Source organism: Nelusetta ayraudi, unplaced genomic scaffold (genome assembly GCF_046127955.1).
Source record: "Nelusetta ayraudi isolate G7.1 ecotype Tasmania unplaced genomic scaffold, CSIRO-AGI_Nayr_v1 ptg000064l, whole genome shotgun sequence".
Taxonomy (NCBI): Eukaryota; Metazoa; Chordata; class Actinopteri; order Tetraodontiformes; family Monacanthidae; genus Nelusetta; species Nelusetta ayraudi.
Window position 1 is genome coordinate 1,877,191 of NW_027466114.1, and position 13,053 is coordinate 1,890,243.

Consider the following 13,053-nt stretch of genomic DNA (forward strand, 5'->3'; position numbering starts at 1 on the left):
TTTAAAAATGAAATGCTCCATTTGCAGGGCGAAAAATGATTGCAGTATTCGCAGCAGGAGCAGCAGTTGTTGTTGTTGTTGCTCCTTTTGCAAGAGTTTACCGGTCGGTCTGAGTATAATGTGCAGTACTGGAATTGCCACCAGACAACATGAAGAGGAGTTATTGTGGGAAATAGCGCTGAATTCCCGCGGACCCGCGGAAGCATCTTCGCGACTCTGTCTCTCCATGCGATGCAGGCAAACTACCTTCGCGATCGACCGGTAGATTGTGTAATTTATGACTGCCTCACGCGGCCGGACAGAGACACACAGCGGGCCAGATGTGGCCTGCGGGCCGTACTTTGCCCAGGTCTGCTGTAGGGGCTAACACAGCTAACTAAGGTAAAAAATTAAGCCATGATGAATCCTATGAAGGCAGGCAGACTGACAGTCAAAGAAAAATAATAATAGCCTAATGATAATAATACTAATAAATTGCTTGTATGAAAAGCTATACATTTTTTTTATTTCATCTGACAATATTTATTACCACTATTTTATTGCTATTTATTGCTACTATTTACCACCATTTAATTGTTTTATATTATATATTGTGGCATTTTTTTTCTTTGGATTTGGCCTGAACTATTCTATTTACTCAGGTTTGCATTTTTTTGATATTTAAAGTTCAGATAATTTGCATTACACTTTTGTAATAAAGAACAGTTTATATTTTATATATTTATATATATTACAACAACAATAGGCATAGGCTTTTGGGCTTTCTGTGACCTCTGGTGGTCCTTGGACCTCACTTTGAGAACCACTAATGTATCATTCATTCATTCATTTTCTATACCCGCTCATTCCCAAGCTCAGGGTCCTGGGGGTCTGCTGGAGCCTCTCCCAGCTGTCTTAGGGCGAAGGCAGGGTGACACCCTGGACAAGTCGCCAGTTCATCGCAGGGCCACATACAGTCAAACAGCCATTCACACTCACATGCACGCCTATGGACAATTGTCCATAGGTGCATGCGGCCCCGTGCAACATGTCTGTGCTGCCCGTCAAGATCATACCAACAAAAATCCGATTTTGTTATTTTTAGAGCAGACGCATCATTTCTCAGTGTGATTAAATCATTTCTAACCTTTCTCCTCAAGGGGGCGATCATGCGTATGCAGTGTTTGACCGACGAGCAAGAAGTTGATGCCGTCTGATTTACACTAGTCAGTTACACGAGCAGCTAATTCGGCACGCAACCACACCGCTGTAGCGGGAGCGAGATTTTTTCCCCCTCGCCGGGTCTGTTAGCAGACATGGCCAAGTCGAAGAGAAAGATTGCAGACGAACACCGAGTCTCTCAGCAAAAATGGGAGGAAGAGTTTGCATTTGTTGAGGTAAAAAATAAGCCAGTGTGCCTCATATGCCAAAGGCTAATTGCGGTCAAGAAACGGGATAATCTTAAACGTCACCATGATACCCACAATCACAAGAACGAGTTTGCCGATGAATACCCAACTGGGAGCACCATAAGAAAAGACAAAATACGCCTTCTTAAAATAGGCTTGCATGGACAACAAAGCTCGCTGAAATTTCACTGCAAGGAAAGTGACCGAGTCACAGAAGCATCATTCAAAGTAGCGTGGAATGTAGCTAGAAGTCAACGGCCTTTCACTGAAGGGGAGCTGATAAAAAAAATGTTGGCTGGATGCTATTGAGTCTCTTTTCGCTGATTTTAAAAACAAAGACGCCATCAGTAAACAGATATCGAAACTGCAGCTTTTCTGATTCAACCCTCTGCCGACGTGTGGAGAACATTTCGGATCATTTGTTTTTAAAACTAATTGAAGATCTCAAGAAATCAAACTACTTCAGCCTGGCCCTAGGCGAGTCAACTGACGTGTGAGACACAGCGCAGTTAATGATCTGGGTTCGTTTTTTTGTTTTTTTTAATGACAATAGTTTCAAAGAGGAACTTCTTGCACTTCTGCCATTAACAGGTCAGACAAAAGCAACGATGGGTAAAGTAGTTAAAGTTGTTAACCACATTAGAAGTCATGCTCTTAGGCACCATCATTCCATTCATGACAATGTTTTTGTTCGATGAGGTTTAGCCAGAAATGTGGCTGTTTTCTTTGTGTTTCCTTAATTATTAGACTTGTCATGAAGTGTGTCACAAAATCATTGTTCAAAACGTTCAAAACAGGACTTGTAGTTTTTAGCTTGCGGCCCTTAGACTTTTGGGATTTTGCTGAGTGGCCCCTGAGCCATATTAAGTTGAGTAGCCCTGATTTAGAGTGTTCAATTGACCTCACATGCATGTTTTTGGAGAAATTTAGCTCAAATTTCCCGGAAATCGTGCGTTTGGTTGTGTAAAAATCTATTTTTTTCAGCGTGCACTGGCACTGGTAAGGTGGGGCCCCAAGGTAACTTCTTGCTTGGAGCCCCAACAGACCCTAGCACCGCCTCTGGTGGCAGCATGCACAGGAAAGCAGCCTAGACCACAGACGGAAATCAAATGAAGTTTTGTAATTTTCCCTAAAAAACGGGACAAATTGTGTCCCGGGAGAGATTTTATTTTTCCTGGGGCAGGTGGTGAAAAAAGAGAACAATTCTGGGAAAAAGACCCAGCCGTACGGGTAAAGGGAAGATGCATATATTTTTTGTCGAACTGACATCTGCACCTGCAGCCTCAGGGCTAAGCCCCTGATCTCCAAGAATCCTAGATCCGCCCCTGCTTAGAATAAACTACAGAAAGGAGTTATTAGAATAATAAATCAATCATGAAACCACAAATAAATTATGTATAGAGTTTAATATCTTAAAATCCATGGACATAGCATACTTAAAAACGTCAGAAATGTGTCACATGCAGATGAACGCAACGTTTTGTTTTTTTTTTTAAAAGTAAGATGATAAACTAATGGAATGAAACTTACGTTCTCTCCGCCTTGCAGGCTTGCAATCTTGGAAAAGTTTGTGAGCTTTCTGCGCACAACTTCCAAGTAAAGACACCCGCTTCTATTCTTTCAAAGTGACACACCCAAACTAACAGATGTCCGTAAACAGAGCTTACCAAGAGAGTCTGGCTGCAGACCTCCACTGTCAGGACCCGCCTGCTCTGAGAAGTCCGCCTGCACTGTCCGGACCGGAAGTTAACGCCTTTGCGCCGGAAGTTGATTTAACGCCTTTCAAATTAAAAGCTTTTATAAATTAAAATATTTTATTTCAGAAGACGTGACAAAAGAGGGTACTTGGCGTACTGTGAGTGTCAAGACGTACAGCAGCAAATAAATAAATAAAATAAAATAAATAGATCAGGTCGATACATACCAGAAAAGGCCCCGGCTTTGTTTTTTTGCTTTATTTATTAATTTATTTTTAATTAATATTTTATTTGTTTTGTTTTGTTTTCTAGGCAAACATTCTGAAAATATCTCCTAATTATGAGATAATCACTAAATTACGAGAAAATATCTCTTAATTATTATTATTATATATTTTTTGAGGCACTTTATTTAGAAAGAGGAATGGACTGACAACAAATAATATTTAAAAAATATAAATCTGAAACCAAGTACAGCGGAAAGCAATTCTATCTAGTTTCCCTCTTGTGCTCAGTGATTACCGTAATACCTAGTATAAACAGAGCAAGCGGAAAGCGAGCGCCTGCTGGCTCGATCGCTTTAAACGAACTGTTGACTTGACAACAGTTCGAGAACGTCAGAACACTCCTAACTATTTGAGATGCCTGCGCAGTGTAGACATACTAATATTAAGTAAGTATTTCCCAGTGTCTCTAACCGAGAAGGTGGCAATAGCAGATTAACGACTGTAGCGCCATCGTTGCCGATTGATTCGATTTCTATTGTATTTTCTGTTTTAATTACGATTATGATCTACTCCAGGTAGCTTTCATAACTTTGTGTACCCCGTGTTTTATGAGGTGGATTTTTATCGACACAAACACAACCATTGAAATGTTTGTCTTGCGACGATCTCCCGGTTTTTAACATTTTTAAATCAATCATGTATATGTAATAATCTAAACTTCCGGTCCTGACAGTGCAGTTGGACCTCTCAGTGCAGTGCAGGTCCTGCAGCCAGACCCCTCTCGTGTTTACTCAACTGGCTGAATAATTAACGTAATTTCCGGACTATAAAGCGCACCTGAATATAAGCCGCAGCAGTTAAATTTAGGGGAAAATACAAATGTGTTAATATACAAGCCGCACTCGACTATAAGCCGCAGGTGTTTCGTCAGGAAACGGGTTCCGGAACGGAACGGTTCGGTTCGGCGGCTGCGCGCCTGCGACTTTGTTCTCGCACCGCGGATCCTGTTTGCGGGGTCCCGCTGGTCACCTCGGTTAATTGGTATGGAGTCGGACCAGAACTCGAAGCAGCGACGCACCGGAGCTCACAAAGACAGAGCGCATAAAGACAAGAGAACATACAGACGAGAGCGCGAGCGATCTAGCCAGATCGACTGCCTTTAACTTAAAAGCTGCATCATATGCAATGCTTGGTTTGTTTTCCATAATGAGGGTTTGTGCATGAGAACTTCCTTTGCGCAAACTGTCTTGCTCTCGTTCTGTGTTTGGTTCCACTTTTGCTTTCGTTGTTCGAGCGAACTGCCTGTCATCCCTTTTCCTCCTTCTGCCGGCGGGGGCGTGGCCGGGCTCCTCCTCGCGCCGACAGGTGCTTGTCAGCCGATGGTTGTCATGGCAGCGATGCATCGTGAGAATGAATGAGACTCATTCTCACGGCCCGCTCAGTTTGAGGAGGATGTTGTCGTCTTGGAGTCTCTTTTCTCAGGATGCCAGCCGCACCTGCGTCTAGGTTCGTTTTATCTGCACACGAGCTCCAACAACAAGTTTTCCAACAACACCGCCGCTCTCACGGGAGCAGACGGCCTCTCATTTCTTATCTTCTATTCTCACACGTAAGGCTATGGCAATGGTTCTCATAACATACTCAGCAGCTGCATGATAGTAAGCAGTAAGTTCAAGATATTAATTTCCCACAAAGTTTTCCCACTAGCAGTAAGTTTCAGAAAATAAGTACATTTCCCACACTGCAGAAGACAATAAAGGACATTTGACAGTCTTCTGGCGTTCTCTGCACCTCTTGTTCCCCTCATTTATGCAACGCGGAACTGTGCAATTTGTTGTTCTCTATTACAATATACAGCTTACTTGAAAACAGAGAGAAAAAGATAGAAAAGCACTTCTATTGAACGCAATCGTCCCAAACTGTTATGGACGGGTGAACAGTGACACCTGCTGGACAAAGTGGCAATGCACATGTGGGGATAAAACCAAACAAAACCGCAAAAACACCTTCGCTCAACAAAGGAAACGTACCTGCAGAAGACAATAAAGGACATTTGAAATTCTTCTGGCTTTCTCTGCACCTCTTGTTCCCCTCAACGAGCAAAACAACAACATTGAAAAAAAACAAAAAAAAAAAACAAAAAAAAAGGTGGCAAGTCCGCATAGCAGCCTGCCACAGCACAATCGGCGCGAAGACAAAATTGTCAATGAAAAACTAAAATTAATAATTAAAACTCACTGACTTCCCAAGATCTCACGATGCTTTGCAGAAGCACGCAAAGCATCATGGGATACACAAGTGCGCGAAGGATAGTAGCGGTGCATCCTTGGAATCGGCTGAAACTAGTGCGTATTTCCGAGTACGCATTTTGAGCGTCCTAAGCACCCTTGGGAATTGGGACAACCTTTCGCGCAGTGCTATGACGCAACTTCCTTTCAAAATGCGTACTTTAAGGATGCAGACCCTGAATTGAGACACAGCATATGGCTGTGTATAAAACAAGCACCCCGTCCGAGCTCACGTGACACGCACACACGTTTCCACTGACTGAGCAGGTGGCACGAGAGTCGCAGAGGAGAGATGGCGGAAAGGAAAAGGAGTTACGTGTGGAGGTTTTTTACTTCACAAAGCGACAACGACGCTGCATGCGACGTATGTCGCAAGATAGTGAGGTACCGTGGCAACACCACCAACCTTATGGAACATTTAAACAACAATCACATCGCTCAATATGAAGAGGTGATGAGGCAGTGGAGGAGAGCAAAGCACAGGTGGCGCTCACACGAGACAGACGTCACCGTCCGAGTCGTTTGGAGCTGCCACTGGCAGGCAGTACCCAGGTACAAAGACTCATTTAAAGTCTCAACAATGTTTATCACAGTCCCTGCAAACACGGGAAAGTGATTCACGTCTTCACACATCTCTTGTTGCATCCCTGCGGTCTTGAAATGTCATAGTTATAGATAGATTGATATATTAAAAATGAAATAATAATAAAAATAAGTTTTAAAAAATGAAAAAAAGTATTGGTATGAACGATATTACCTTTAGGTATTGGATCAAAATGAAAATCAGTGGTATCGCACATCACTAACACACACACACATAGTGAGGAATTTTTATGGATTATTATATTGTATAATATTATATTATTATTAAGTATTGGATCGGTATTGCCGATACCAGCCTGAAATTTACTCAGTATCGGATCGGAAAGAAGATTGCCAGTATCGAACATCACTGCCCAGCATGAGACTGTATTTGTTTTATTGCTTTTATTGTTTTACTGTTGGTTTTTATGCTTTTATGTTTTTATGTACAGCACTTTGTGTCAGCTGTGGTTGTTTTTAAAATGCTTTATAAATAAAGTTTAGTTGAGTTGAGTCACCTGAACGTTCCATCACCTGTGGTGACACCTGGAGGAAACACACAGCTGCTGTGAAAACAGAGCTGCAGCAGCAGCAGGACTGGAGTCAGCTGCCCCCTAGTGGAGCAGACTGTTACTGCAGCACTCATCTGCCGTTCTGTGTGTGTGTGTCAGAGTGTGTGTGTGTGTGTGTGTGTGTGTGTCATCCTCCTCCTTCATGCCAGAGAAATATCAGCTGTTTCCTACATTGACTGATGTGCTTTTGAAACTTGGATCTTGTCTTCATGGTGTTGACTTTCTAAATGTCTGTGGTGAATACATGGAGATCTTGACAGAAGAGAAATCTACGAACAAGCAGAGACTTTATCTGGATTGTCTTGTTGCTTTATTGCTTCAATTCAACACTTGATCATTGACTTGACATTGTTGTGCAATACAGACTGATGGCATATTTCATGACTTATTGATTGACTATTGTCACATTGAGCCAACAAGCAGAATCAAAAGACAAAATTCTCTCACAATATTTACATGCATTCATCTGATTGTTGACAAACGGATCAACAGTCAGAAGGTTGATCAGATGGATGAGTTGTTGAAAGGTCAAAGGTCAGCGGGGAAAGGTCCAGAGTGGAAGCAGACCTCAGCTGTGTTTCCACAGTAATAAAGTTGTCATGTGGACTAATGACACATTATTAATCTGTGGGATGAATGGGCTGCAGAGGAAGAGAAACAACGTGGCACAAACATCCAGCAGCCGTGGAGACAAACATCAGGTGGACAACAGTCACCAGGAGCACAAACAGGAAGTGGCGTCCAGGCCCCGCCCACCCTGTGATTGACAGCCGGAGACACTGGGCAACAAAGGTGAAGACAGAAGAAGAATCAAAGGTGAGAATTCAGCTCAGAGTCTCTCTGACGACTTCAGTCACACTTTCATCAACTCAGCTGAAGAACCTGAATCAACATCAAGTCCAACATGTAGCGGCTGAGTGAAGGAGGTCTGGACTCTGTGGAGGAGCTCCATGGTTCCAGAGACACTGTAGAAGGACAGCAGACCTGCTCTGTGGTCCAGGTACACTCCCACTCTGGAGGACCCAGGACCTGAGACAGCAGTCCTGATGTTGTTGTGATAAAACCCATATCCATCTGGGTAACAATCTAAACTCCAGGATTTGTCATTGCATCCAAATATACTTTCCTTTGACCTTCCTGCTCTGCTGATGTTCCTGTAGGCCACTGCTACACAAACCCACTCTCTCCACTCCACCTCCCAGTAACATCGTCCAGTCAGACCTTCTCTACTCAGGACCTGTCTCCTGTCAGTAAATCTGTCTGGATGATCACAATAAGACTGAACTTCCATCATGCCTGTCACTTTTCTGTTCTCCTCAGATAATAACAGATCTTTGTTCACTGTGTTTGGATCCAGAGTGATTTGAGGTGAACATCTGAGGAAGTCCTCTCTGCTCCTGGGTTCTGGTACCTTCAGTAGAACATGAACGTAGCTCACTGTCCATGAGATGTTTGTCTGAGTCTCCATCAGAACTTGCTGTATTTCATCTCTCAGCTTGGTCACAGCTGCTGCCACGTCCTCAAAGTATCTCAGAGGACGGATCTCCAGGCTGGAGGAGTCTGGAGACGCACTGAGTGCTGGCAGTGAGGAGAACCTGTGGAGAAACTGGCTGTGGTCCAGTGTGTGTGAGATCTTCTCCAGCTCAGCGTCTCTCCTCTTCAGCTCCATCATCTCCTGCTCCAGCTTCTTCTCAAGCTCTTTGACTCCACTCACTGCTGCCCCCTGTGTGGATCTGACCTGCTGCTGCACCTCAGAGCGTCTTTTCTCCAGCAGATGGATCATCTGGGTGAGGATCTTTTCGCTGTCCTTGACTGCTTTATCAGCAGAGCCGTTGATGGACTCCACCTCCTTCTGAAGCACCTTCAGGTCTTCCTCTGTGTGCTGGATCTTCTGCTGGATCTTCTGCCTGGTCTCCTCCAGCTCTCTCTGCCTCTCAGTCCTCTCTGCTGCTGCTGCCACTGTGTCGTGACCTTTATGCTCATCCACACAGCATAAACCACAGATGATCTTCTGATCAGTGCGGCAGAACATCTTCATCACCTCATCATGACGAGGGCAGATGTTCTCCTGGAGCTGCTGGCTGGGTTCCACCAGCTTGTGCTTCTTAAATGTTGAAGACTGACGATGAGGCTGGAGGTGAGAGTCACAGTAGGAGGCCCGACAGACCAGACAGGACTTGAGGGCCTTCAGTTTCCTCCCAGTGCAGACATCACAGGCCACATCTCCAGCTCCAGCATAGCAGTGATCAGCAGGAGCATCTTGGAGTCCAGTCTTCTCCAGGGTCTCCACTAGAGCTGCTAACATGGTGTTCTTCTCCAGGACAGGCCTTGGTGTGAAGGTCCTCCTACACTGAGGGCAGCTGTAGACTCTCCTCTCCTCCTCTGCATCCCAGTGGTGTTGGAGACACTTCCTGCAGTAGTTGTGTCCACAGGAAGTGGTCACTGGTTCCTTCAGAAGATCCAGACAGAGGGAACAAGAGAAGGTTTCTGGGTCCAGCTGAGCTGCTGCTTGAGCCATTTCACCTCTGAGAGCCACCGACTGACTGACTGACTGACTGACTGACTGACTGGCTGACTGGCTGACTGACTGACTGGCTGACTGGCTGACTGACTGACTGACTGACTGGGTTCCAACTTCATGAGAAACAAAACCAGTTTGACTTGAAGGGGAGGAAACGACCAGTCCGAGCTGTGATTGGCTGCAAGGACCACAAGGGGCGGGGCTTCTAACCTCCTGAGTCATTCCGGGAAGAGGAATGTCAGGATGTGTGTGTGTGTGTGTGCTTGTGCACTTTGTTTCCTTGGCGCTGAAGACAGACGACGACGACGAATCAAAGTTCATAGTTCACAATCTGAGTTGTCGTTTGCAGCTGATGTGATTGCTGCTGGGACACACACACACACACCCACACACACTCTGTGTGTGTGGGTGTGTGTGTTTTTGTGTGCGTGTGTGTTAGAGGCTAATGCTAATGCTTGTTGTTCGGCTAGGTGTCTTCACCTGTCACAGGTAATTCACATTTATTTCAAGTGAGGCACCGCCGCTATCTGCTAGCCGCTATCTGCTAGCCGCTATCTGCTAGTCGCTCACTGTTATCTTATTGCTCTTCATAAAGAGCTTTATGGAGCAATAAGAGCGACCACAGTGAACAACTGCAGTGAATCAGGTGATGATCCAGTTTAGATTTTCCTCTCCGACAGGTCAAACTGTTGTTTTGTAGCATCTGCAGTTTTAAGAAGCGTGTGTCATGTGTGTATACATAGAAGAGTGGAGTGTTCAAGTTTCTCTTGTTGCTGTTTGACAAAGACTGGCAGTATTTTCATGCATTTTCTCTTCATTAGAAACTGATTGTGGTCAAATAAAGAAAGAAAAAAGCTTTTGGAGAAAGAAAGCAATGAAAGTTGCTTCATTGCAGACTTTTACTGATACATCTGTCCTGGACCAAGAACATTTCGGCAACCAAGGAGCATTTTTTTGACCGTCGTCCTCTACACCACGGCTTTGACAAAGCGTGACGATGTTGTTGACTGGAAAAGCTGACGCAATGAATGATGACATGAGTCTGATAAAAATGATAGCGTCACGCACGGCGGGGAAAGCTTGGCGTTTTAACGCGCAAAAGGAATGAAATGAACAGCATGTTGGAAGCTGGAGAAAGTCAAGAAATAATGAACAAGCGTGTTGAAGCATTGGATCATTATTTGGGGGAGTTGATGGATTTGCAAGTGGCTGTACAAAATCTCTTTTCTAACGGAGAGGAAAGGGAAGCGGATCATATGGACTGGGATGAGCCTAAATTGATACCTTTTCCACATTTCTCATCTGACATTACAGAATGGTTGAATGGTGATGTGGGAAAAGGAGATGAGCAGGATGAGCAAAAGAAGCGAGAGGAGCTGGGGGAGCAAGAAGAAGCAAATGCGCTATTGGTGGGGCCAGAGGACAGCGTGTCCCAGGCTAAAGGGCCCGTAAGCAAGCAAGGCTTCAAGCAAAGATGCCAGCTCCTCCTCAGCATCCTCTCCTTTATCTTCTGCATGCTGAAAGGCTGAGGCTGAACAAGCTGCTCTAAAGGCCAAAGCTCAGGCCTTGGAAGTCAAACATGCACTCCATATGGAAGAACTTGAAGCTAAAAGCAAGAAGGGAAAGGCACCACGTGGAGACTGAACTGGCTGCAGCAGAAGCCAACATGCATGTATTCATGGGGAGTGTGATGTCACAGGCCACACCTGAACAACCACCTTCGTCATTAAAGCAACCGCAACCACCGGAAGCTCAACGGCCGTCAACATCAAAGCAGCTGAAGTCAGAAAACGTGACACCCTTACGCCAGTTCCAGGCCACTGGAACATCTACAGTATATAAAATTCCAGTAACATCTCAAAAACATCCTCAAAGCCTGCAGCAGTCATATATTCCTCACCAAACTATACCATGTAAAGCAAAGGCAGAAAAGAAACCTCTGGGTTACGAGCAAAAGGATGAGCATGGCTCCTCCATCTCAACAAAAGGAAATCTAATAAATGAAGGTTTCCTTACTGGCGTGTTAAAGAGGCAAAATGAAATCACTGAATTGCTTGTAAAGCAACATCAAGCAGCTTTTCTCCCCGCCAGAGAGATTCCTGCATTTGATGGTGATGCCTTGCAGAATAACTCCATGTTTTTCTTGTTGTTAAAGTTTCCTTTAAAATAATTCATTTGAACTGTGAGATGCACAATGCATTGAGCAGTCATTAAAAATTTGTGAAACAGTTCGATTTATTTTGAACTAAATGAATAATTCATTGAAGCTGATTTATGTTTAAAACTGTATTTAAAACTGTTAAAAGTCTTTTTTTTTTTTAATTCTCCACCGAATGTAGCCAGTGCAGAGTTGCCCCACCTAGCCAATCAGTGAGCTGCGTGAGCCCCAGCTGGTCAGCTCGGAATCGGAGCTGTGCGGGGTTGCAGCTGTTCTCTGAACGCCTCTATCCTCTGTTTTATACAACTCAATAAATGAACACAGCACAAGGTCATTACTGTATTTTGTTTTTTTCTATGCATTTAAAGATTGTCTGCCTCTTGTTAGTGAGAGAAAATAATATTTCAATACTGTGCGAGTGGCCATGGAGCTGCTGTTAAGCCTGAAGCAGATAAAATATAGGTTTGAATATGTGCCCCCCCCCCCCCCCCCCTCATTTGTTTCTGCAGCTGGGTCTGTCCTAGGGAGTTGATCTTTCTGTACTTCTGTGGCAAGGTGCAGAAGGCCCGGGCGGGCTTGGAACCGCAGACTCCCGGGTAATAGCCATGCACGCTTCACCATTTGGCCAAGGAGCCAGGGCGCATGATCAACTGGAGGCATACTGACAGGACCGTCCACTGTCACACTTCCAACAAGACATTTCCACTGGGAGCAAACTGCCACATAATACGTGACAAGAAGAACACACACACCACACACACATCACACATACACTCTCTCTCTCTCTCTCTCACACACACTCTCTCTCACACACACACACACACACACACACAGCATCATGTGACTTCCTGGAAGTGTGGGAGCGGTTGAGGCGGCTGGATGGGAGGAGCCACGGTGAGCAGCAGAAGCAGGAAGAGAAGCTGAGTTGAGTTTTTTTTTCTTCTGTAAATGAAGCCAATCATTTATTGTGAGTTGTTCCCTTCTTATTTCCAGCGGCTGCTCTCCCATTGCTAGCAGTAATGCTGCTACAGGAGTTGATTTCAATGCACCCGGACATCATCTTAAACACTCATATTGTACTTGATCTACTTTTTCAAGTGTTGAGCTCTTCAACCATAAACTATGGCCCCATAATCCAGAAGAGATCTGACTCATCCTATATACATGGATGTGAGGGCTTTTCTATTTGCTCCCCATTCTCATTACATTCATCACCTTTTTACATTGCTCCATCATTTTGGGAATGTGCACTGCCCACGTGAGTCTTTCATCAAACCATCTCCCCAGTAGTTTAAAGTGCTGCACCTTCTCCAAATCCTGATGATATCATTTGAACTGAACCTCCTTCCCAATTCTTTTCCTTGTAAAAATCATTGCTTTGCTTTTATCAACTGAAAATCTAAATGCCCAACTATTGGCCCATTTCTCTACTTTTAAAATAGCTTCTGGCATTTTTTGTAGCCCATCATCTGCAAACAAAGAACAGCCCATCCCCTGTTGCACTTGTGAAAATACTTCATTAATCATGACTGAGAATAATAATGGACTCACAATGCTCCCTTGTGGCGCTCCATTCTCCAGCCTAACACTTTCTGAGTACTCATTTCCTGCTCTAACTTG

At 44.4% G+C, this 13,053-nt stretch overlaps 3 protein-coding genes across 3 annotated transcripts in view; all 3 read right to left on the reverse strand.

The window, feature by feature from the left end:
* The window catches only part of LOC142898370 (NLR family CARD domain-containing protein 3-like), a 417,525-nt gene that overhangs the window by 269,062 nt on the left and 135,410 nt on the right, over window positions 1–13,053 (reverse strand). The gene's annotated exons all lie outside the window — the stretch shown is intronic.
* Window positions 1–13,053, reverse strand: part of LOC142898405 (NACHT, LRR and PYD domains-containing protein 12-like) — a 143,863-nt gene that overhangs the window by 104,720 nt on the left and 26,090 nt on the right. The window lies entirely within an intron of this gene.
* On the reverse strand, window positions 7,041–9,402 carry LOC142898378 (tripartite motif-containing protein 16-like). Its single transcript, XM_076041317.1, has one exon. The coding sequence runs from the start codon at window positions 9,270–9,272 to the stop codon at window positions 7,608–7,610; it is 1,665 nt and encodes a 554-aa protein (XP_075897432.1). The 5' UTR covers window positions 9,273–9,402; the 3' UTR covers window positions 7,041–7,607.

Bases quoted from the DNA above. Each gene is read 5' to 3' on its own strand.
- LOC142898378 (XM_076041317.1), bottom strand. From the start codon at position 9,272: ATGGCTCAAGCAGCAGCTCAGCTGGACCCAGAAACCTTCTCTTGTTCC.